Genomic DNA, 25162 nt, shown 5'->3' with positions numbered 1-25162 from the left:
ACAGAAAGTTACAGATATACAGTATCTATGTACGGGATATGAACACAGACTTTGGCAGGAGTCCCTAACAAAGTTTGTAATCTTAAAATTGCCACTCTTATTGAAGATTGTAATCTTTCCTTACCCCAGTCAGGGGGGAAAAAAACCCAAGGGAAAAATTACATGTCCGGTAATTAGTTACGTCATTATGCCCAAAGAATAGGGTCTGTCAATATGAACCCAGCAGTGTTTCTCAACCTTGATGACTTGAAGGTGTGTGGACTTCATCTCCCAGAATTCTCTAGCAGCCTGAGGAATTCCGGGAGTTGAAGTCCACACATCTTCAAGTTGCCAAGGTTGAGAAACAATGTGTCAAATTTCCGACAGATGAGCTCTTCAAATGACATTCGATGTTAGCAGCGTTGACACAGTGGATTAATGAAGAGGATCTGAGAAAAGGAGGAACTAGAAGACTGCATCTAGAAATTAGTTTAAAAAATTAAACAACACTTGCTACAGCCCCACCCTTAGAAATTACAGGGCTTTAAGTATGACACTTCCTTGCAAATACAAACGTAATTTTGTAATAAGCAGGTCAAACAGTGGTGACATGACACTATCAAATTTTACCCCAGGACTGCTCAGAGGCTCGGAGCAATGCAAAAATTATCACTCCATCCCACGTTGCCTCAGAGCCAGAACCCTGTTTGCTGCATGATCTTATTCCATATGTTTTTTGCAAGTCGTAAAACAGAAGCCTCTGCAGCCTCAGAAAACGCTCGCAACTTTCATTGGAATGAGGACACCACCATTGCAGCCTCTGGTGGCAAGCTCCGCCCCTTTCGGAGACACATGTGATGTAGCAGTGTGGAGCTTGGGTCACTACATCTTCCCCTTAGGCCAGGCATGTCAAACTGCTGGCCCATGGGCCGGATGCATCATACTGAAACTGCGCCCACCCCATTGCCGGCAATGGGGAAAAAGTTGTGATATGTTGCATGATGTCACATGACGACGCAAGTTTGACATGCCTGCCTTAGGCAGACATGGTTGATTTCTTTTATCCGCACAATTATTGTGGTTGAATATTTTCTTGAAGATAAATCTCCTATTTCCTATCTTCATTAGGGAGAGCATGATGGGACGTATGCCTCAGCCCCACCTCTATCATCTATCTATCTATCTATCTATCTATCTATCTATCTATCTATCTATCTATCTATCTATCTAGCTAGCTAGCTAGCTAGCTAGCTAGCTATCTACCGATCCAGTGGTGGGATTCAGCCAGTTCTCACCAGTTTGGGAGAACTGGTAGCTAATTTTTTTGTTGCCCAGGCCCAGAATGGATTTCTGGAAGTGGCATCCACACACAGAACCGGTTGTTCACATATCTGAATCCCACCACTCTACCTATCTATCTATCTATCTATCTATCTATCTATCTATCTATCTATCTCAACTACAGAATAAAGAGAGCCGAGGAAGGAAAGGAAGGATGGATGGAAGAAAGGGAGGGAAGGAGGGAAAGAGAAAGAGAAAGAGAAAGAAAGAAAGAAAGAAAGAAAGAAAGAAAGAAAGAAAGAAAGAAAGAAAGAAAGAAAGAAAGAAAGAAAGAAAGAAATAGAAAGAAGCTGCTACACCAGTTTGGTATAATGGTTAAGGTATTGGGCTAAAAACCTGGAGACTGAATTCTAGTCCCACCTTATGCATCAAAACCAGCTTGGGTGACTTTGGTCCAGTCACTCTCTCTCAGCTGAACCCACCTCACTAGGTTGTTGTTGTGAGGAAAATAAAAGGAGGAAGGAGTATTATATATGTTTCTCACCTTGAGTTACTTATCAAGTAATACAGGCGGGGAAAAAATTCAAATAATAAGTGTTCAAGTGGTACTTTAGATGTTTTGGGATTGCACCCAAGGACCTTACTACTATTGGTATGATCTTTGATTATTATTATTTTTTGCCACAGTCATTTTATTTTTATCTGCAGGTCTTTGTATTTTGTGATTTTTCCCCCCCAGTTCTCTCTCTTTTCTTCTGCTGTCTCCAGGCACTGCCACATCCACTGTCCAGACTTTTTTGTTTCACTTATCAACAATTGTTAAGTCTGGGGTGTTCTACGGCAGGTACTTACTACTGATACTCTAAAGTCCCAGAGTGCTTTAATTTCTCCATTTTCTATTATTCTGTCTATTTTGTGGTCCCACCAGTTCTTGTTTCCCAGCAAGTGGTATGTCTTGCAGATATTATTGCTATTCTTGTGGTTGGTTAGTTGCATAGTCAGCCAAATGTTATTATTGAACTGTGCACATTATAACTTAAAAACCCATTGTTGCAAATATTTCATCTCATCCAGATCCTTTATGGGACTTCAAGGGAAGCTCTGCCTAACTCAGAAAAGGTGAATCACGTGGAACCATTTTTTGAGGCTGACAATTGGGTGTTCCCAAAAGGACAGGATATGATTTGGCAATATTTATGACTCTTTGTGTGAGGCACAAGATTTTGCTTTTGATCACATGCCAATTATCTTTCATTAAATAATCAAGCAACCACAACTCACCTCCGTTTGTCCAAAAAAAATGCCAATTCAAACTTCCAGGATAAAAACATGGAGTAAACCTGAATTTTATTCTTTCAGAAAGGACCCAGCTGGTAAAAGAAAGATTGACAAGGAGAGAAGCAACCTAGAACTAAGAAATTTCCTGACAGTTAGAACTATTAATCAATGGAACAACCTGCCTCCAGAAGTTGTGAATGTTACAAAATTGGAAATTTTTAAGAAGAGACTGGACCGCCATCTGTCTGAAATGGTGTATGGTTTCCTAACCAAGCAGGGGGGTTGGTCTAGAACAGATGTCACAAACCTTTGTCAGTTGGTGGACAACAGGAAAAGGGAGGAGGAAAATAATTTACATGCGTGTGCCTGGGGCCACAAGCACGCACACACCGTAAATTGGTTGGGGCTAGCACCCGTGTCATACTAGCCCTGCCCTGTTCTTGTGTGCCACAGCGCCTTGTTTCTGCACCCCACAGTGCAGTGGCGGTAGCCCATTTTCATGGCATGAGGCACAGTGGCGGCAGGATCCTGTTTTCACTCCCCAAGGCACAGCGTTGGCAGCCTGTTTTCATGGCCTGAGGCACAACGGTGGTGGAATCCTGTTTTCATGCCCCGAGGTATGGCATCAGTGTCCCATTTTTGTGCCCTGAGGCACAGTGTCGGAGGCCCATTTTTGCATCCTGAGGTGCAGCGTTGGCGTCCTGTTTTCACACCCTGAGGCACACTGGCAGCGGTCTGTTTTCACACCCTGAGATGCACTGGCAGTGTCCCATTTTCGCACCCTGAGGCGTGTCAGCATCCCATTTTCGTGCCCTGAGACTCGATGTCGGCGGCCCATTTTTGCGCCCTGAGGTGCGTCATTGGTGTCCAGTTTTCACGCCCTGAGGTGCACTGGCAGCAGTCCATTTTCACACCGCAAGATGCACTGGCAGTGTCCTATTTTCACGCCCTGAGGCACGGCGGCAGCAGTGAACCATTTTCGCACCCTGAGGCATGGCGGCATCCCGTTTTTGCACCCCGAGGTGCATCATCGTCGTCGTCCCATTTTTGTGCCCCAGGGCGTGGCAGCGGTAGCATGCCATTTTTGTGCCGTGAGGCACAGTGGCGGCGGCCCATTTTCCTGCCCCAAGGCGCACCAGCAGTGGCCCATTTTTGCACCCCAAAACGCACCAGAGGCGGCCTATTTTCACACCCTGAGACATGCTCCCGGTGTCCCGTTTTTGCACCTCAAGGCACTGCGGTGGTGGCCCATTTTCGCACCTCAAGGTGCGGTAGTGTTGGTGTCCTTTTCACACACCGAGGCATGGCAGCGGTGGCCCGTTTTTGCACCTGGCTGCTGTGCTAGCACAAGTGACTGCACACTGGCCAGCCTATCCCGTGGCGCAGTACTGAGCCATGGCCCACAGTCTGGGGACCCCTGGACTAGTAGTTCTCCAAGGTCCCTTCCAACTCTGTTATTCTAACTGACAAGCAATTATGAAAGACACTCATGTTGGTCAAAATTATAAATGACCATGCATTAGTCCAGACATGTCAAACACAAGGCCCGGCGGCCGGATCCGGCCCGCGAAGTGGTTTCATGTGGCCCACGAAGCCATCCTGGAAACAGTGAGGGACCGGCCCCCACTGCCTTGGCCCTGGCTCAGAGACCCTCCTTCTACCAGAGACCCCCAGATCTGCCCCACTCCTGCCCAGGCCCCCATAGGCACCCTTGATGCGAACGATGTAGAGCTGGCCACGCCCACCCAGTAGGCCATACGCACTCTAGCCACGCCCACCCAGTAGAACATGCCCACCCTGGCCATTACCCACCCAGCCCCTTGAGGGCAACCGCAATGCTGATGCGGCCCTCAATGAAATTGAGTTTGACACCCCTGCATTAGTCAGTTCCAAGCTAACGCCTGTAGACCAATCGATCATTCATCTCTGTGGTATTAAAAATCTAAAAAATGTTTCATCTTGGAAAATTTCTGAAGGCGGGGATTTAAAAATGAGCTTTAAAACAGTGGAAATATCCCATCTCTAAAATAATTTATCGACAGAACTGGGATTGGGTTATTGGTTTTTTTTTTTTAAAAATTAATAACCCAGATCCTTGGGAAGGACTCAATAGGCAGACAAAAATACCAGATCTAGTCTGACTGATTGTGCAATAGACCATAGTCATAATTTGTGTATGGAGAGGCGTATCAAGCTTCTGTGTAACATGCTTTCTTAGTCAGCGGAATGTTATTTCTTTTTCTTTCTTTCTTTTTTTTTTAACATCCTCTTGTTGCCTTCTGCCATTTTTAAGTCTTTTCTAAAAACTGCTAAATCCCTTGGGACAGAGACCTTAGAATAGAATAGAGCTTGGAAGGGACCCTGGAGGCCTTCTAGTCCAGCCCCCTTGATTGCGACTGGCAGTGTGAAAGTTTTATAGGGTACACCCTTCCTTGTTACAAAACTATTTTCCTGCTGATGTAAACTGAAAGGCTGAAGGAAGCATGGATGGAATGTCACCTCTGTCCTTCTTACGTTACTTCTGTCCTTTTAGTAACAGCCTCTTCATCCATTCCTTTAAGCTGCACAATTTACAATATGCAAGTCCCTCATTTATTCTCTTGGTAGCACATTCAGACAAGGGACAGGTCATTTATTGCCAAGCACGTAACGATAAGCCTGTTTATTATTGCTTTCTTTTGCTGGTGCAGATGACCACTAGTTCCAGTTGGAAAGGGCTAACGATAAAATACTTTTTATCTTCCTTGAGAGTTCTTTGATTAGACTACTGTTTCTTCCCTGGTTGTTTATTTGATATTGGTTTCACCTTAACTGTTGGTTGCTACATTCTCTGGTGTTTTCCTTCCTCCACGTGTGGTTCTATCAGGATTTTTCAGTCTCAGGACTTCAACTTCCAGAATTCCCCCGCCAGTCTGGAATTCTGGGTGTTGAAGTCTAGACATCTTCAGGTTGCTAGGATTGAGACACACTGGGATACATCTTATAAACATTTAGAGACTGCATTTATCTCTACCTGTCCACTGGTGGCTGATTGGTCAGAATGTCAAGCTTCCAGGAATTCCCTAGGATTTTTCAACCAGACTTGATTTAACATGTTGACAGTTACCCAGTTGAAATGAAATTGGATTCGGGTACAGATCGAGTGGACGCAGTGGCTCAGTGGGTTAGGTCGCTGAGCTTGTCGATCAGAAGGTCGGCAGTTTGGCGGGTCGAACCCCGAGTGCCGCGTAGCAGAGTGAGCGCCTGTTACCCGTCCCAGCTTCTGCCAACCTAGCAGTTCGAAAGCACGTAAAAAAATGCAAGTAGAAAAATAGGGACCACCACGGTGGGAAGGTAACAGCATTCCGTGCACCTTTGGCATCTAGTCATGCCGGCCACATGACCACGGAGACGTCCTCGGACAAGAGCTGGCTCTTGGGCTTTGAAACGGAGATGAGCATCGGCCCCTAGAGTCAGAAATGACTAGCACGCATGTGCGGGGGAACCTTTACCTTTACCTTACAGATCGAGATTAGGCATTTTTCCTCAGTTCTGCCAGGTGAGACTCATTGTGTTGGTGTCCTACCTGCCTCTCACACACAGTAGGTGTATTCTAGCTCCAGGTTTTCACAGCAATGTGGAAATTGTTACTGTAAATATTTGTGGTGCTGACCGCAGTTGGAGATAGGGATAGTAGAAGGCTGAAATTTGAGATATAGGAATTTCCTGACTCACCGAGGCCGTTGGTTAATCCCTCCTTTTCTAAATAGGACAACTGAGATGGAGAACTGGGTCTCTGCACTTCCTTCCACCAAACAGGAACAAACAAATTCTGAAAGTGGCCAAAAAAGGGAAACTATTACATTAATCACTACAGTTTCATCCTAACGTGTGTCTGAATGTTCACAGTGAGGCTTTCTCTATTTTTATCCCAGAACAACAGCAGCCCTGTGAGGTGGGTCAAGCCGAGAATGGATGAGCCAAACTCACTCATGAACTTCACAAATGGAAGTTTCAAGCCTGATGCTTCAAATTGCTGCCATTCTTAGCAACTACACCACACTATACTGGTTTTCAAAAGGAAGCTCATTTAATTTTAATTACTGTTTATTGAAATTTAGCTTAGGTTTTGTTCTCTTCTCTCCTACAGATGCCTTTGAGCTGAATGTGACTCCACGAAGATGTTTTGAGAACAGTGCAGGTGTCGCATGTTATTACTGCCTTTGGGCATTTCTTTAGCTCTCTGTTAAGCCTACACATTGCCCTGCGGCATTTCCTAGGGGTCTCCTATCCATCCAAGCAGTGCCAAACCCAGAAAAGATGGGCCATTTCTCAAACAAACTGGCTCTTCATATAGCACAAAGGGGACTGGAGGGGAAGGGTTGCAGGCCAGCAGAGAAGGCGAGAGGCAAAAGGGATGGGGGAAGGAAGGGAGGGAGGGAGGGAGAAAGAAAGAAAGAAAGAAAGAAAGAAAGAAAGAAAGAAAGAAAGAAAGAAAGAAAGAAAGAAAGAAAGAAGGAAGGAAGGAAGGAAGGAGGAAGGAAGGAAGGAAGGAAGGAAGGAAGAAGAAAGAAAGAAAGAAAGAAAGAAAGAAAGAAAGAAAGAAAGAAAGAAAGAAAGAAAAAGGAAGGAAGGAAGGAAGGAAGAAAGAAAGAAAGAAAGAAAGAAAGAAAGAAAGAAAGAGAAAAAAGAAAGAAAGAAGGAAGGAAGGAAGGAAGGAAGAAAGAAAGAAAGAAGAAAGAAAGAAAGAGAAAGAAAGGAAGGAAGGAAGGAAGGAAGGAAGGAAGAAGAAAGAAGGAAGGAAGGAAGGAAGAAAGAAAGAAAGAAAGAAAGAAAGAAAGAAAGAAAGAAAGAAAGAAAGAAAGAAAGAAGAAAGAAAGAAGAAAGGAAGGAAGGAAGGAAGGAAGGAAGGAAGGAAGGAAGGAAGGAAGGAAGGAAGGAAGGAAGGAAGGAAGGAAGGCTCTTGACTTTGGTGCCTTCCAGATCATTTGGGCAGCGGTGGCCTTGTGCAACTTCGCTTCCTCCTGCTTTCCATGGTTCCTACTTGCTTCCCCACTAGTGGAGAAAGGGAAGCTCACGGAGAGCTGGGTGGACGAATGCAATAGAATAACCCGAGTCCGAAGAGACCTTTGGAGGTCTTCTAGTCCAACCCCTTTCTCAAGCAGGAAAACCCTATATCATTTCAGATAAGTGGTTGTCCAGTCTCTTCTTTAAAAAAAACTTCCAGCGTTGGCGCATTCACAACTTTTGGAGGCAGGTTGTTCCACTGATTCATTGTTCTAACCGTCGGGACATTTCTTCTTAAAGCAATTTAAAGATGGAGGGACGGGCGGACGGACGGACGGAGCGCTGCTCAGGGATGCCGAGCCCGCTTCTCCTCCTCCGCCGCCGCCGCCTCCTCCTCCTCTCCTCCATCCGGTCCCTCCAAAGCGAAAGTCCCTCCCCCAGCCAGTCCGTCGCCGGGACGACCGCGCCGAGCCCCGCCCCCTCCTTAGCATCCTGGCTCCCTCCAGCCGCCGCCGCCGCCGCCGCGCTCCGGTGCCAGGGTGTCCCTCCCGCCGCGCGCTCCCTCCGTCTCGCCATCCTCCGTCCTCTTCCCCGACCAGGCCCCGGGCTCCGGCCTTGGGGACGCATCCCAGGCTGGAAGGGGGATCCGGCTATGGAGGGCGGCTCGAACCGGGGGGCCCCGGAGGAGGACGAGCCGGCCGCGGCCGCCCCCAATCCCTTCGTCCACCAGCCGAGGCTCAGCCGCCGCCAGCAAGTCCAGGTAAGCTCTAGCCGGGCGGCGGAGAAGCTGAGGACTGGGTTCTCGGTAGGGGCTGGGCTTGGGACCGAGGCGGCTGGAGGGAAGGGAAGGGAAGGGCGCGCTGGCTTAGCTGGGTTTGGCCTGGCCGCGGATCCCGGACGGTTGCTTCTCGCAGCTTCTCGCTCCATCGCTCACGCCCCTTGGGGATCGCGATTTCCCTTGCGATCCAAGCCGGGGGGAGGGATCCCAGCCAGCGGATCACCTGAAAGGATGGAGATCTAGATCTGCCGGCGCGCCGGCTGGGATGATCCGATATCCCCGCAAGGCAGGGGGAAGCGGTGGGGTGGGGTGGGGGGCGACGATCCTCCAACTCGGAAAAAAGGAGGGTCTTTATTATTCCAGCCAGCCTGCAGGGAAAGGGGTTAGAATGAACGGGGTCCTGGCAAGGGTTTTGCTTCAAACGCTAACTTCTTTCTTTTTTGGGGGGGGTGGGGGTGGGGGGGGTGTGTGTCGCGATTCTGCTAAGGCAGAAGTTTTCTTTGCATGGACTTCCGGAAAGCTGAGTGGTGGAAAGAGGTTTTGGTGGTTCACCGATGAGAAAATCGGAGGGGGGTGGCACTTCATATCAAGTGGTACCCCTTGCCCCCTCCCCCCCAAGATAAATAAACCTTTATTGTCAAAGTACAACATGTGTACTTGAGATTAGCTGAGCCTCCCCCTGTGCTCTCTCCCCCCCCCCCCCGACACACAGTGACAACAAACCCTCCATCCCACCACACTATGTGAACCAATGATGATGATGTTGAAGAGAGAGCGGCTTGCTTGGGTGCAACAATTTCGAGGCTGAAAAGTTCTCCTTGTGGGGGGGCGGAGCGTGGGAAGCTTTTGGAAGAGGGGGGGGAGTCTTGCAAAGCCCCCTCTTCCCGGGCGCCACGAAGAACTGGATGTTTTTTGGTGTTCAGGAGGGGCTGAATCTTTGGAGGTGGGAGGGGGGGGTTGAGATGCTGCTGCGGTGCATTGTGGGTGATTATGCAGTCTCCCCCCACCCTCCCAAATCCCAACCAACCCCCTCTTCCCAAACCCAAACCTTCCAGATGTGTTGAACTATAGGCTCCCTTGTCCTGTCCACCCAACCTGGAGGATTTTTCAGCAGGCAACTGCAAACATCCGCTACCCAGCCACTCACACAAAAACACGCTAGTTGCAGGGATGAAAAGGATATATAGGGATCCTAATGGGAGGATCTTGAAAATGCCTTTGTGTGGGAAGGCCAGAGGGGCTACAATCTGGACCGCTCCACTTGGCCTCAAACAGGATGGGGGGGGGTGGAGAAGGGGGGAAGATCCCCTCCCCTCCCTCTGCCCTATGTCTCCTTCAGCAATTGCTTTAGCCATGCGGTAGCGCAGAGCGAAAACAGGGCCCTGGGAAATGTAGCATAAAGGAGGGTGGGGGGTTCCTGTTAGAACCCCCTCCACTTTCGTTTCTCTCTCCCAGTCTGCAAGCAGAGCCTGATAGCCTATAGATGACAGGCCTTGCTTTTCCTCCTTACTGTTCTTTATTAAACGATTAAACATGCTTTTGCCGCCGGCCTGCTCGCTTTCTTTGGTCAGTCACAAAATGGAGCTGACAGCTCCTTTTTTCACTCCCAGGCTGAAAAGCAGCCTCCAGGATCTATAAAAATTCTCCCTCTGTGCAATTTTCATCACCCTGAACCCTGCCATAAAATAATTCTGTGTTGGTTTTTTGTTTTAACTACTCAGCTTTCCCCCTTTTCCCTACCAATCTGCTTCATCCCTCTGGGGCTGAATATTCTTGTTTATCCTTATCACCCACCACACATCTGACTATTTAGATCCTGAGGTAGTGGTTCTGCCACTAGGCTGAACCTTAGTTGCTTTGTTTTGTTTTGTTTGAAAAGAACTGCCCGATTCATTGGCTTGTGTTTTAGAGCAGCAGGAGGGTAAGAACCCAGTAAATGAATTAATTCAGTGCATCGGTCTGTGTTAGCCAAAGCTAGGCACTGTTTCCAACGTTAAAAAATCAGTTGTTTTCAGTGTCTGTTTAATTTAAGAGCTTCAGAGAGAGAGAGAGAGAGCATTAAGCTTATTATCTTTTGCAGAAAATGAAAAAGCTGCTTTCATTTTCATTTTGAAATGCAGCTAGAATGTGAATGCTAACAGCCAAGTTCAGAGAGCACCGAGGCCTCTCAGTGGCGGCTCCCATTTTAGAAGGTTGTTACCGGTGCTTTTTTTGTAAAAGAAAAAGGTGCCGGAGCTCACACATGTCATACAACCCGCCTTGCCTACCCTACAAGGTTCCATCCAAAAAAGGTGCCGGAACTCCGTTCTGAGCGTTCTATGAGAAAAAAAGCCCTGGTTGTTACAGTTCAAGGATAGGAGAGTGAGTTAGAAGCAAACAGGAAAGCAAGCTATCTCTGCATCGGCGTTTCTGCTTTTTAAGTCGTGATTTTGTTAAGAATTCCAGTTTCAAAGATAAAAACAAAAAAAAAATAGAAGGTGCAGAAAATATCAGAAAGAAAAAGAAAGAGAAAAAATAAGAATATTGCAAAGAAAAAGAACTAGGTATAGAAAGAAATGACTTTCCCTTCTAGACAAGTATAAACAAGTTTAGTAACTTATCGCCTTGACTTAAGATACAACAAATCATCTTTTCTTCCCATATCTCATTTCTTATCTATGAACAAATCCTTAAAATCCTTTAAATTCCTGAAGAGCACAAGCAACACTTTCCTTCTAGTTTAACAGAATGCCCGGAGTTTATTGTATTCTGAACAATTGCAGTTTTTCCCAGAGGCAACTGGATTTCCTTGTTTTTCTTTGAAGATGTTTGGCTTCTCATCCAAGAAGCTTCTTCAGCTCTGGCTGGATCCATCCCACCCATCTCTCTCTCCCCCCCCCCCCCCATTCTTCAGAGCTGAAGAAGTTCCTCAGATGAGAAGCCAAACGTCTTCAAAGAAAAACAAAAAAAAAGTCCAGTTGCCTCTGGGGAAAAAAGCACCTTTGGGACAACCATGAATTCATGACACGGATGACTGAGAATCTCCAGAGAGATTGAACAATTGCAACTTTTAACCCAGAAGAAATAGACAATGTACTCCAGGGGTGTCAAACTCAATTTCACTGAGGGCCGCATCAGCATTGCGGTTGCCCTCAGGGGGCCGGGTGGGTATGGCCAGGGAGGGCGTGGCCTACTGGGTGGGCGTGGCTAGAGTGCGTATGGCCTACTGGGTGGGCGTGGCCAGCTCTACATCGTTCGCATCAAGGGTGCCTATGGGGGCCTGGGCAGGAGTGGGACAGATCTGAGGGTCTCTGGCAGAAGGAGGGTCTCTGGGCCAGGGCCAAGGCAGTGGGGGCCGTTCCCTCACTGTTTCCAGGATGGCTTTGTGGGCCACATGAAACCACTTCGCGGGCCGGATCCGGCCCCCGGGCCTTGTGTTTGACATGTCTGATGTACTCTCTTCAGAGAGAATGAAACTCCTGCTCTTGATTTATTTGCAGAATGATTGTATACGTTGCAACAAGAGGGGGGGGGGTTGTTTTTTTTATTTTTATCTCCTTCAATTTTGCTCTCCTTTTTTCCTGCTGTTTCTTTCCAACTGCTTGCCTTTTGCTGCCCATCTGTCCCCCTTGTCTGTGATCTACAGCAGAGCCTTTGCCGAGATTGACACGCCCCCTCCTTTCATTTCAGACAAATTGAGAGAAGTAAAACTTCGATCCATCTCCCTCCTAGCCTCGTTCACCACCCATGACTGCAATCAATATGATTTCTGATCCCTGCAGCTGAGCCCCAAATTTCTGCTGCTAAGCAAGACAGTTATTAAGTGAGTTTTGCTCCCTTTTGTGACCATTCTCGCCACAGCTGTTAAGTGAATCACTGCAAATGGAATTAAAATAAAATAAATAAATAAATATGTCCAGTTAGTAATGTGGTTGTGAAATGAATCTGGCTTTCCTATTGACTTAGCTCAGACATGTCAAACACAAGGCCCGGGGCCCGGATCCAGCTCGTGAAGTGGTTTCATGTGGCCCGCGAAGCCATCCTGGAAACAGGGAGGGAACGGCCCCCACTGCCTTGGCCCTGGCCCAGAGACCCTCCTTCTGCCAGAGACCCTCAGATCTGTCCCACTCCTGCCCAGGCCCCCATAGGCACCCTTGATGCGAACGATGTAGAGCTGGCCACGCCCACCCAGTAGTCCATACGTACTCTAGCCATGCCCACCCAGTAGGCCACGCCCACCCTGGCCATACCCACCAGCCCCCTGAGGGCAACCGCAATGCTGATGCGGCCCTCAATGAAATTGAGTTTGACACCTCTGACTTAGCTTGTCGAAAGGTGCCAAAAGGTGATTTAGGTGATCTTGGGACTCTGCAACCGTATGAGCCAGTTGCCAAGTCTCCAAATTTTGATCACGGTGACCATGGGGATGCTGAAACGGTGGTCATAAGTCACTTTTTCCCATGGCATTGTAACTTTGGGCGGTCACTAAATGAAAGTAGTAAGCCGAGAGTAACTTGTGTAGCTGCCGCTCCATCACTTACTAAACAGGCTTCACCCAAAAGGGAAAGTTAGAGATTGGATGGTATTTGTCCACTTCTTCATGTAACCACTGGTAGTCCTCAACTTACAACAGTTCATTTAGTGACCATTCAATGTTACAATGGCACTGAAAAAAGTGACTTACGACTGTTTTTTCACACTTACGACTGTTGCAGCATTCCTATGGTCACATGATCAAAATTCAGACACTTTTGCGATTGGTTCATATTTATGACGGTCGCAGTGTCCTAGGGTCATGTGATCCCTTTTGAGACCTTCTGACGAGCAAGGTCCATGGGGAAGCCAGATTCACTTAACAACCATGTTACTAATGTAACACCTGCAGTGATTCACTTAACAACTGTGGTGAGAAAGGTCGTAAAATCAGGCAAAACCCACTTACCAAATGTACATTTTGGGTTCAGTTGTGGTCATAAGTTGAGGACTACCTGTTTAGGGACAAATCATAGTCTTATTTTTTTAACTTCTTATTGCAACCTACCAATCTACTATTTCCCAGTCTTCTGCAAAGCAGCTCTAACCTTCCATAGCTTTATGAGAAATACAATTTTGATCAACTCAAGCTCTTCACAGCATTATGGACGTGATTTGCTGTTGCTTTCTTCCAGGATCTTTTTAAAAAAAAATTCCTAATCTAGCCTACATCTTTAGGATTTCCGAAGAGGTCCCCATCGTAGTTCAGTGTGATACTGCTGCATAAATCCCTTTTAGAATTATGCATAGATATGTGTGTGTGCAGGTGTAAGTACATAATAGAATAGAATAGAATAGAATAGAATAGAATAGAATAGAATAGAATAGAATAGAATAGAATAGAATAGAATAGAATAGAATAGAATAGAATAGAATAGAATAGAACAGACATGTCAAACACAAGGCCCGGGGGCCGGATATGGCCCACGAAGTGGTTTCATGCGGCCCGCGAAGCCATCCTGGCAACAGTGAGGGAACGGCCCCCACTGCATTGGCCCTGGCCCAGAGACCCCCCCTTCTGCCAGAGACCCTCAGATCTGTCCCACTCCTGCCCAGGCCCCCATAGGCACCCTTGATGGGAACGATGTAGAGCTGGCCACATCCACCCAGTAGGCCATAAGCACTCTAGCCACGCCCACCCAGTAGGCCACACCCACCCTGGCCATACCCACCCGGCCCCCTGAGGGCAACCATGATGCTGATGAGGCCCTCAATGAAATTGAGTTTGACACCCATGACCTATACCATCTCAGACAAGTGACTGTCTAGTCTCTTCTTAAAAATCTCCAGTGATGGAGCACCCATGATTTCTGGAGGCAAGCTGTTCCACTGGTAAATTGTCCTCACTGTAAGTTTTTCCTTAATTTCAGGTTGCTTCTCTCTTTGATCAGTTTTCAACATTGACTTACAACAATTCATTTAGTGACCGTTCAACATTACAACAGCACTGAAAAGAGTGACTTATGGTCATTTTTCACACTTATGACCATTGCGACATCCCCATGGTCATGTGATCAAAATTCAGACACTTTGTGACTGACTCATATTTATGACGGTTCCAGTGTCCCAGGGTCATGTGAACTCTTTTTGTGACCTTCTGACAAGCAAAATCAATGGGGAAATTGGAATCGTAACACTTGACAACCATGTTATTAACTTAACAACCGCAGTGATTCACTTAACAACTGTGGCCAGAAAAAATTGTAAAATGGGGCAAAATTCTCTTATCTGTCTCACATAGCCATGGGAATTTTGGGTTTAATTGGGCTCATAAGTCGAGGACTACTGTATATGCACAGAAACACAGACCAATTGGAGAGGGGGGAAGGAAGTTCCAATATTTGTGACTGTCCATTAAATCAAAGACAATGTCAAATCATGGCAAATGATACAGATGACATCATTTGTGTCCACTGATATCATTTGCACAGTAATACCATCGTGTGAATGGCATAAATCACGGTGAAATTTGATTCACGGCGTGCAAAATCTGTTGGATCAAAATTGTTGTTAACGCTGTTTAAAGATTTCTTTCCCACCGTTTATTAAAAACAATCGGAATGCACACAATACGTTGCCTAGGCAACCACAACCAGTTTGGGATAGATGAGTGGAAATGTAAAAAACAGATCTCATTTACAATCACATATCAACAGGAAGTTCTCAGATTCTCTGGGTCACAGAAAGAGCTTAGAAATCTATCAACTCATTTTCTTAATCTGCTGAACTATTTCATGCATTTTCTGGACCGTAATATTTTGGTCAGGGTTTTCGCTAAGCCACGAAACATAATAAGGTTAATAAAAATCTAGCGCGTGGGAGTGTAACCACTAGAATTTTATCTGTGTTGATTAAGTGGCAGCCTTACCAGGTAAACCAGACAAGAAATACAACCAGATAAAATAATTACACTTTATTTAATAATTACACTTCCGACGCGATCTGAAAACGCATTTGTTTGAACAAAGCCGGCTTGGCCTGATGGGGGGTGGGTTGGGTATTTTATTGTTCTTAATATCTGTATTTATTGTTTTTTACCTCGGGCATTATGTTTAATTCTTTTTAACTTTTGTATTTTTTGTATTTTGTACATCTGCCCTGTTCACCGCCCTGAGTCCTTCGGGAGAAGGGCGGTATATAAATAAAATTAGTAATAATAATAATTGTATAGTAGTGCAAGACTGGAATGTGTGGGGAGATCTGGCTCATAGAATCGCCAAGAGTCGAACACGACTAAACTGATAACAACATCCTCATCACTTTATTGTAAAACTGCTTTTAACACAGTTTTGCAAGTCTGAAAATACACTTTTCATTCCCGTCTCTTTTTACAAGTAGTCCTCGATGACCACAACTAAGCCCAAACTTAATAAGCAAGGAACTGAGTCATACTCCATTTTACGACCTTTCTTATCACAGTTGTTAAATGAATCACAGTGGTTGTTAAGCTGTTAGCACGGCTCTTAAGTGAATCTGTCTTCCCCTTGCTTGTCAGAAGGTTGCAAAAGGGTACACTGCAACTGTCATACGTAGAAGCCAGTTGGCAAGCGTTCGAATTTTGATCATGTGATCATGGGGATGCTACAAAGAGGGTGCAAAAAGGTCATAAGTCACTTTTTTTCAGTGCCGTTGTAACTTCTAACAGTCACTAAATGAACTGTTGTAAATCGAGGACTACCTGTACAATTCAAGAAACGAGAGGGGGTCCCTTCTGAGCTTCTTACTCCATCCACTGTCCAGCTGAGGGCTATGCCTCTCTTATCTGACCATTCCCTAGGCGGCATCTGTTTGTTCTGTCTTGTAAGGTCTTTCCCATGTACAGTTAAACTACGTGCATTGCTTGAACGTGCATGTAGTCCTCAATTTACAACAGCTTGTTTAGTGACAATGGCACTGAAAAATGTGGCTCATGGACCTTTTTCATAGTTATGATCTCTGCAGCATCCCCATGATCATGTTCTGTACCAGCCTGCTACCGGCCCTGCAGAAAAGGCAGGGACAACCCCTTTTACAAGAAGGCAAGAGGCTGGAATTACGCCTGCCAAATTTATAGCTACAAAAACAAACAAGACACGAACCAAGAAACAGGAGCTTTAAGAAACAGGAACTATCCAAGCGGTTGCCCTCAGCAAACCAGCCCTCCCACACATTCCCCTTATATAGAGTTCAGGGCGTGGCTTCTCTCTGCCTCCTTCCGAGGAGCCCCATTGCCTTCCTCTGTTTACTCCTAATTGACTGCCTCCTGCATTGGGCGTCCTTGAACAGGGCCAGCTGTGGGTCATCTTCATCCACGTTGTCAGGCTCACACAGCTGGGTCTCCGTGGTGACCAAGTGGGAGGGGCCTGGCTGAGGGCTCTCATCAGCAAGATCTTCAACCCCCTCAGCAAGGTCTTCAACACCCCCCTCCTCCTCCTCTGAGTCGTCCGACCCAACTGCCGAACCCACAGGCTGACCCTGAATCACAACAGATCATGTGATCAAAATTCAGATGCTCGACAACTGTGTTCATATTTATGACTGTTGCTGTGACCCAAGGTCACATGATCCGCTTTTGCAACCTTTTGGGGAGCAAAATCAATGGGGAAGCCAGATTCTAACCTATCAGCTGCAGTGATTTCCTTAAGAACTGTGGCAAGAGATGTCATAAAATGGGGCAAAACTCACTTTTAACAAATATTTCAACAGAAATTTTGGGCTAAATTCTGGTCGTAAGTCAAGGACTACCTGTATTGCAACAGAAAAGGGGACATTTTGGTGGCAGAAGTCAATAGAAAAGACCAAAAATGATATTGTATTATGGCAGGGCAACCACACTTGCTCTGCTCTGAATAGTTGTGGTATCTTTGGAATGGAACAAACCTCTTTCCACAAGGAAAGGCTAAAGGATTCTTAATTAGCTATACTTTTGCCTCTGAGTCAGTTTTTGACTCCTGGCAATTGCCTGGACTAGACTCTTCAATTTTCTTGACAATTTTTTTTTCCTGGGAACTGGAAGTCTCCATATCTTAAATTTGCAGGCTGGCTGGGGAATTCTGGGAGTTGATGTCCACACATTTTAAGGTTGCAGACTGGCTTGGGAATTCTGGGAGCTGAAGTCCACACATCTTAAGCTTGCCAAGGTTCAGAAAGACTGGATTAAGCATTACACCAAACTGGTTCACCGCTACTTTGTACATATACCGGGGTAGGCAAGCTTGGCTCTTTTATGACTCGTGGACTTCAACTCCCAGAATTTCTGAGCCAGCCATGCTGACGTAGGGATTCTGGGAGTTGAAGTCCACGAGTCATAAAAGAGCTAAGGTTGCCTACTCCTGACATATACTTTTTTAAAATGACTAAACATCTGGTTTGTCTAATAAGATGTTAGTTTTTGCTAAATGGATGAGTACATCATAAAGGTGTGTCTCAATTATTATTCTGGCTGTGGCTGAATATTATAGTGCCCACTTATCTGTAAGGCATCCGGTTGCAAAAGGCTTAAATCGTCTTTTAATAACAGCAAATGTTGGCTCTTACATTCCTGCCTCCGTTAGAGAAATGTAAGAATTGCTGTGAAAAGCATTCACCCTTCATGGCTAGGAAGAGGTTGGCCTTTGTTTCTTTGGGCCTCAAGTGGCAGATTCTTCCTTTTTTAGCAGAGAAAGAGAAAAGGATGGTTTACAAAACGTGAATATAGGTACTCCTCAGCTTACGACCACAATTGACCCCAAAATTATCTTTGCTAAGCGAGGCATTTGTTAAGGGAGTCTTCTCCCATTTTACGACCTTTTTTTCCATGGTTGTTAAATGAATGATGTGATTGTTAAGCAAAACTGGCATCCCCCATTGACTTTACAGGCCGTCCTCGACTTACAACAGTTCATTTAGCGTCTGCTTGAAGTTACAAAGGCACTGAAAAAAGTGGCTTATGACCGTTTTTCACACTTACGACCATTGCAGCATCCTCATGGTCACATGATCAAAATTTGGATGCTTGACCACTGGTTCATGTTTATGATCGTTGCAGTGTCCCGGGATCATGTGATCACCTTTTGTGACCTTCTGATAAGCAAAGTCAGTGGGGAAGCCAGATTCACTTAACAACCATGTTGTTAACAAATGCAATGATTCAAGAAAAGTCGTAAAATGGGGCAAAACTCACTTAAGAAATGTTTCACTTAGCAACAGAAATTTTGGGCTCAATTGTGGTCATAACTCAAGGACTGCCTGTACTTTTCAGAAGCCAGCTGGGAAAATTACAAATGGTTACATACAAATACGATTCTGGGACAGTGTAACTGTCATAAATCTATCCCAATTGCCAGGAATCTGAATTTCGATCACATGACCATGCTGTAATTGGTCATAAGTGTGAAACCCAACCATAAGTCACTTTTTTCAGTGCTGTTGTAACTTTGAGCAGTCACAAAATCAGTGGTTGTAAGTTGTCAGTTACATTTTTATTAGGATAGATTACTGTTTCTTCCTAGCTGAAAAATACAGTTTTCGATGCAATCTGATCTGATTTTCCTAAGAGTAAGTTCTACTGAATTTATTTGGATTTCTGATTAGTGGGTTTATAAAATGTTTTTCATGGCAAAAATCCAGAATTAGCTAGCCCTTGCTTCTTTTAGGAAGCCCTTCCAATTTCTCAGTTGAGTCTACAACCTGGGATTTCCTAGCTGTTTCCCACCCAAGTAATAACCAGACCTTTAGTACAATAAATTATAAAAAAAAATTAAAAACAAACAGCAGAAAAAAGAAGATGGAAAGTAAGAAAAAAGAAATGAAATGTAAAAAGAGAAGGAAAAGATAGAATTATGACTTCCGGCCTTCTTCCCATCCAGCAAATGCCATCTTAATTTTTTTTTCCTGCCTCTTTAACCTCTTTTAAATCCATAAATCCTCCATTCAGACGTCTCTTCTTTCAACAAATGTCCATATAAGGAAACCTTATATGAGAGAACATTTCATCTCTTCTCCACTCAAAAGCCTTTCCAAGAATGCCATAAATCACTTTGATTTATTTTTGACATAGACAAATCTTTAACAGAATTTATGGATCTCAGGTTGAAAATGATAGCATTATGCATTTGATTTTTCATAATTCACTCTGAGTTAACTGCACTGTCTGTAAGACTGGTTGGATGTTTTTCTTTTCTCTCCGAATTGACATTTGTGGATTTAAGAATAACTTCTATTCTTTTTTCTACTGTGATTTTATATACAGAAAATCCTCAACTTACAGCCATTTAGCGACCGTTCAAAGTTACAACAGCACTGAAAAAAGTGACTTCTGACCTTTTTTTTCACACTTACGACCATTGCAACAACTCCATGGTCAGATGATCACAATTCGGATGCTTGATCGCTGGTTTATATTTTTGATGGCTACAATGTCCCAGGGGTCATGTGATCCGCCTTTGTGACCTTCTGACAAGTCAGATTCCCTTAACAATCTCGTTACTTAACAACTGCAGTGATTCACTTAACAAATATGCCCCCCCAAAAAAAAAGGTTTGTAAATTGGAGCAAAACTCACCGAACAACTGTCTCACTTAACCAGAAATCTGGTGTTCAGTTGTAGTCATAAATCAAGGACTACCTGTATTATTAGTTGCTTGCTTGTTAGAGCAATCCAGCATTTTGGATTCTGTTTGGAAGATGGGTGTGGGATGTGAAGGAACGCAAACCCAGCATCTCTTAAGGAGAATATTTCTAACTCAGGGTTGAAATGAAGGGACCATGGCGTTCTCTGAACTTGGTTGTTTTCTTGCAAACGTTTCAGTGTCCATTGATTAACTAGCAGTAGTTAGTTGCCTAGTCTGGGCAATGAAAGGTCTGCTGGAAAACTAACAAGCCCAGAAAACACTGGGGAACTCTCAAACCCAGCATTTATTCAAACAATCATGTCTGTTTCCAGGATCCTAGGTTATAGTGGATAACTCCTTCAGCTGTATTACCCTAGAACAGGGGTAGGCAACCTTGGCTCTTTTGTGACTCGTGGACTTCAACTCCCAGAATTCCTGAGCCAGCATGACATGGCTCAGAAAATGACATGGCTGCTTCGATGAAAATGACATGGCTCCTTCGATGAGTCACAGATTTTTGCTCCTGTAGATTCTGAAACACCTCTTCTAATTGAATCTGACACATTAAACAGCCCATTCATTTCCTTCTTTTCCTATGAGTTATTAACCAAGTGTAGCAACAACAACAATATTTTTTTTTAAAAAAAACCACTTTAGCTTCTCCCATTTTTGGAGCCTGACATTTGCAAAGAGATTCACAGTCTCAGATTGCATACGATTTTGAATCAGGGGCATGCAAGATGCACTCTTCCAGATATTTTTGGCCCCTTCTTAAAAGGAATTCCCAGGATAGAGAGATGCTAGATAACTGTTGCCTGTCTCAATATCTATGGAGATTCTTAGTCATCCAGGACATGATTGTCCAAAAGTTGCTTTTTTTCAAAAGGCAACTGGAATACGTTTTTTCTTTGAGGAAGAAGACATTTTGCTTCTCATCCTAAAAGCTTCATCAGTTCTGACTGGATGGGGGGAGTTGATGGAAGGAACTAATGTCTAATTCCATCTTTGAGATCCAGGACAAACCAAAGTCATCTTACAGTTGTTGTCTGTCTATATGGCAACTGACTGAAGTGTAAATTGAACATCTTTCTTAAAACACAGCCCAGTGTCCTTTGCAGTATTTAGGAATGTAAGAAAGTTAGACAGCTCTAGCTGTCTGCTTGAAATATATACCATGTTTCCCCAAAAATAAGACAGGGTCTCATATTATTTTTTGCTCCAAAAGACATATGGTTTATGGTTTATTAAATTTATATGCCGCCCTTCTCCCTGAGGGTTTATTTTCCAGTTAGGTCTTATTTTGGGCAAAATATGGTATTAAATGTGTCCATCTGGCTGAAAATCTTAACTGGGGCTTATTTTGGGGGTAGGACTTATATTACAATCGTCCTGAAAAATCATGCTAGGGCTTATTTTCGTGAAAATACGGTATTTACCTATCAATTAAATAATGTGAATATTATCAATATTGAATAATATAGTATTGTATAATAGGAATATTCAAGAATTCTCTCTCTAATTGTGAGTCAAAGTTGGCTTTTGGTATTGTAGGTACGTTTTATGGGTTCACGCATAGTACTTACTCAAGGCTCAACTGTGATTGGTTGTTCACTCAATTTACCTTAAACCATGTTTCTTAGAGATCCATTCCAAGAATCCTGCAAGCCACATGTGTGGATGTCCTGTATTCCTATGCACTAAAATGGTATTTTTAAACAAATGAACCATCCTTTCTGCCCAATAACCCATCCCAATTTTGTGATAGTGCTTTTGATTCGTACTATTCCAAAAGTGTTATATTATTCTTTGTGCATTCCTTTAAATTATCATTTTAGCTTATTTTCCTTAATGCCCAAACTCTCTTTTGGATATTTCAGAATCTAGCAATAACTTAGCAGGTATGAAACTAAACTCTTGTTCTATATAAGCAGATCAGCTTACTCTTTTTAATTAAGAGGAATATTTGATGAGCTCTGAGCTTTGTTGTTTGCTTGCAGACATTTCATTACCCGACTAAGTAACATCATCTTTTTAATTAAGATTGCAGACAGCGCTGCTGGTGATATAATATACACAGATACACACAGAGATTTACCTCTTTCTAGGCAATTTTAGGATAACTAAATAAATGTTACTTCTTGCTGTCTCATTAGCCCATGTTCCTGAGTTGACCTGTGCTTTTGGGTCTAAAGTTTGAGAATTGTCAAAATGTTATTAACTACAAACAGAAGCATCCACGGTGTCTCTCTGTGTGTCAAATCCACAAGATGGCATGTGTGGTGTCCACCATTTTGTAAATTTTAAGAGAATAACAGAGTTGGAAGGGACCTTGGAGGTCTTCTAGTCGAACCCCCTGCTCAAGCAGGAAATCTTATGCCATTTCAGACAAATCTCTTCTTAAAAACCTCCATGGGGTCATGCAATCACCTTGTCAGAGCAAGAATATCCGAGGTTTTGTGACCTTCTGCAAAACAAAGTCAATGGGGAAGCCAGATTCACTTTCAAACCGTGTTATTAACTTAATAACTGCAGGGATCCACTTAACAACTGCATCAAGAAAGGTTGTAAAATGGGGCAAAATTCACTTAACTGCTGTCTTGCTTAGCAATGGAAAATTTTGGGCTCAATTGGGGTCATAAGTCAAGGGCTACCGTGTTTCCCTGAGAATAAGACCCAACTGGAAAATATGCCCTAGCATGATTTTTCAGGATGCTTGTAATATAATCCCTACCCCCAAAATAAGCCCCAGTTAAAATCGTCAGCCAGATGGATGCGTTTAATAGCGTATTTCCCTGAAAAATAAGGCCTAACTGGAAAGTAAGACCTAACCGAAAAATAAGACCTAGCGCAGGGGTAGGCAACCTTGGCTCTTTTATGACTTATGGACTTCAACTCCCAGAATTCCTGAGTCAGCTGACCTAGTGCATCTTTTGGAGCAAAAATTAATACAAGACCCAGTCTTATTTTTGGGGAAACGGGTACCTGTATCCTTCTCCCCTCCATTTTTAAAAAACTCAATTCTCCTCATCAGTTTCCAAAAACATGTTCCCTCACCATCCTCAGTTGTTCGTGGTACTCACAACTTCCACCTATCTATCTTTCTTGCCGGATTTATGGCTCAATTTTATTTCTTCTGGGCAGTGTGCACTAATGGTGCCCTTCCAAGGAGTCTTATCCGGAGTCCTAAGCTCTTTCACTTCCTCCCTCTGAATGAATGGCATCTTCCTTGCCCTTCCCTCTAAAATAGCACAGCCGACTTCTTCACTCTGGCTGTTCCCCAAATGGCGTCAGCGGTGAAGGAACTCTGTGATGTAGTATTTACGCCAAGGGGCCCCAGGAGAGGAGTTACAACTGGGAATTAATTCTAAGCTGGACAGGAATTCCAGAGCAATACAGTAAAACAGGGGACAGGATTGCTGACTTCTCTCTCGTTAATGTGGTATCTCTCCTAGGGAAGAAAAAAGCAGGATTTGCTGTTGCTACAACCCAAGTTTAGACTGAGGTTACTGTGCAAATTTAAACGGTCCTCAACTTACCACAGTTCATTTAGTGACTGTTCAAAGATACGGCACTGAAAAAAATGACTTAGGACCATTTTTCACACTTACCACCCCGTTAGTCACAAGATCAAAATTCAGATGTTTGGCAAGTGGCTCATAGTTATGATGGTCGCAATGTCCCGTGATTATGTGATCAACTTTTGCGAGCTTCTGACAAGCAAAGTCAACGGGGAAGCCAGATTCACTTTATGACCGTGTTGCTAACGAAGAACTGCACTGATTCACTTAAGAACTGTGGCAAGAAAGGTCATGAAATGGGGCAAAACTCATTTAACAAATGTTTCACTTGGCCACATAAATTTTGGGCTCAAGTCGAGGACTCCCTTTATAGCAGGGGTGTCAAACTCAATTTCATTGAGGGCCGTATCAGCATTGCAGTTGCCCTCAGGGGGCCGGGTGGGTGTGGCCTGGGTGGGCGTGGCCTACTGGGTGGGCGTGGCTAGAGTACGTATGGCCTACTGGGTGGGCGTGGCCAGCTCTACATCGTTCGCATCAAGGTTGCCTATGGGGGCCTGGGGAGGAGTGGTACAGTTCTGAGGGTCTCTGGCAGGAGGAGGGTCTCTGGGCCAGGGCCAAGGCAGTGGGGGCCGTTCCCTCACTGTTTCCAGGATGGCTTCGCGGGCCACACGAAACCACTTTGCCGGCCGGATCCGGCCCCCGGGCCTTGTGTTTGACATGTCTGCTTTATAGCCATCCAAAGCCCTCATTAAATCATTTTCAAATTGATTTTTAACTTGTAAGGCTGCAAGGTGTAACTCCCCTCTTCTGTTTGTTTGTTTTCATTGAAAGGCTAAAATCTTGTAAGATGACTTAACTGAACTGAAAAAGTAGGGATAGTATATACAGGGTGCAAAATATCAGTTGACCACCAGACGGCAGCAGTGAGATACAGAAAACACAAACATTTGCTGCCTCTGCAGGCTGTCTGGATATTTACAACCTGGACCTCTTGGCTAAGAAGACATGTGTTGGAGGCTGGCCAGCAAAGGGAACACAAAGACAAAAACTGTGTTAATAGTTACACAATTACAAAACAAATAAAAAAGCCACCCTGTTTTGTAATTTTGTGAGAGTATTACAAAGATTTGGCTAATTTTTGCCTGACTTCATCTGCATAGTTTATAATGCTCTGATAATAAAAATGTAAAAGAACCCAAATTGTGTGAGGTTCTGGTGAGCTAACCCCAACATTTCACAAGATTCTAGACAAAATTCCCAACTCCTACCGGCATTCTTATGAAATATGGAGTATATTTTTACTTCTAAAACTAAATTTTACATAATGTTGGGGGCCCTTGGAAGCCCACTGAATGAGGAGGGATTGTGTACCAAAGCACCCATGGGATTCCTTGGCTCATGTGAAACCATTTGAAAATGAGGTGATTACTGTGATCCATATATGGACCCCAGGTTGAAAAGCGAGACATGCTCCAATTTCAGACTGGATAAAGGAGGCAGGTTCTATATCTGAACTGGCTTAAAAAATAAGACATCTTTGGAATCCATAGAGAAGTCATTACAGATAGTCCTCGCCTTGCAACAGTTCATTTAGTAACCATTTAAAGTTACAATATGACTGAAAAAAATGACCGTTTTTCACAACCAGATCCTGAATTTTTAATTAACAAGGACCAATGTAAACCTCAGGTTTTTTATCATCTGGAAGCAATAAACAATAATATCAGCCTCAAACTTGTTTTTCCCAGCAAAGCATGTAA

General features: G+C 44.3%; 2 protein-coding genes across 2 annotated transcripts in view; one reads left to right on the top strand and one right to left on the bottom strand.

The window, feature by feature from the left end:
• LOC310649375 (uncharacterized protein) overlaps positions 1–25162 on the bottom strand; it is a 403049-nt gene that overhangs the window by 206555 nt on the left and 171332 nt on the right. The window lies entirely within an intron of this gene.
• The window catches only part of LPCAT4 (lysophosphatidylcholine acyltransferase 4), a 36945-nt gene continuing 19766 nt past the window's right edge, over positions 7984–25162 (top strand). Inside the window, exon 1 of the mRNA XM_083377844.1 lies at positions 7984–8284. Coding sequence (XP_083233970.1) covers positions 8177–8284 — 108 coding nt within the window. The 5' untranslated portion in view covers positions 7984–8176. The remainder of the gene's footprint in view (positions 8285–25162) is intronic.

The sequence above is a fragment of the Vipera ursinii genome (assembly GCF_947247035.1).
Source record: "Vipera ursinii genome assembly, chromosome: Z".
Lineage (NCBI taxonomy): Eukaryota > Metazoa > Chordata > Lepidosauria > Squamata > Viperidae > Vipera > Vipera ursinii.
The sequence above is the reverse complement of the archived record's forward strand: the minus strand, read 5'-3'. Positions and strand labels throughout refer to the sequence as shown.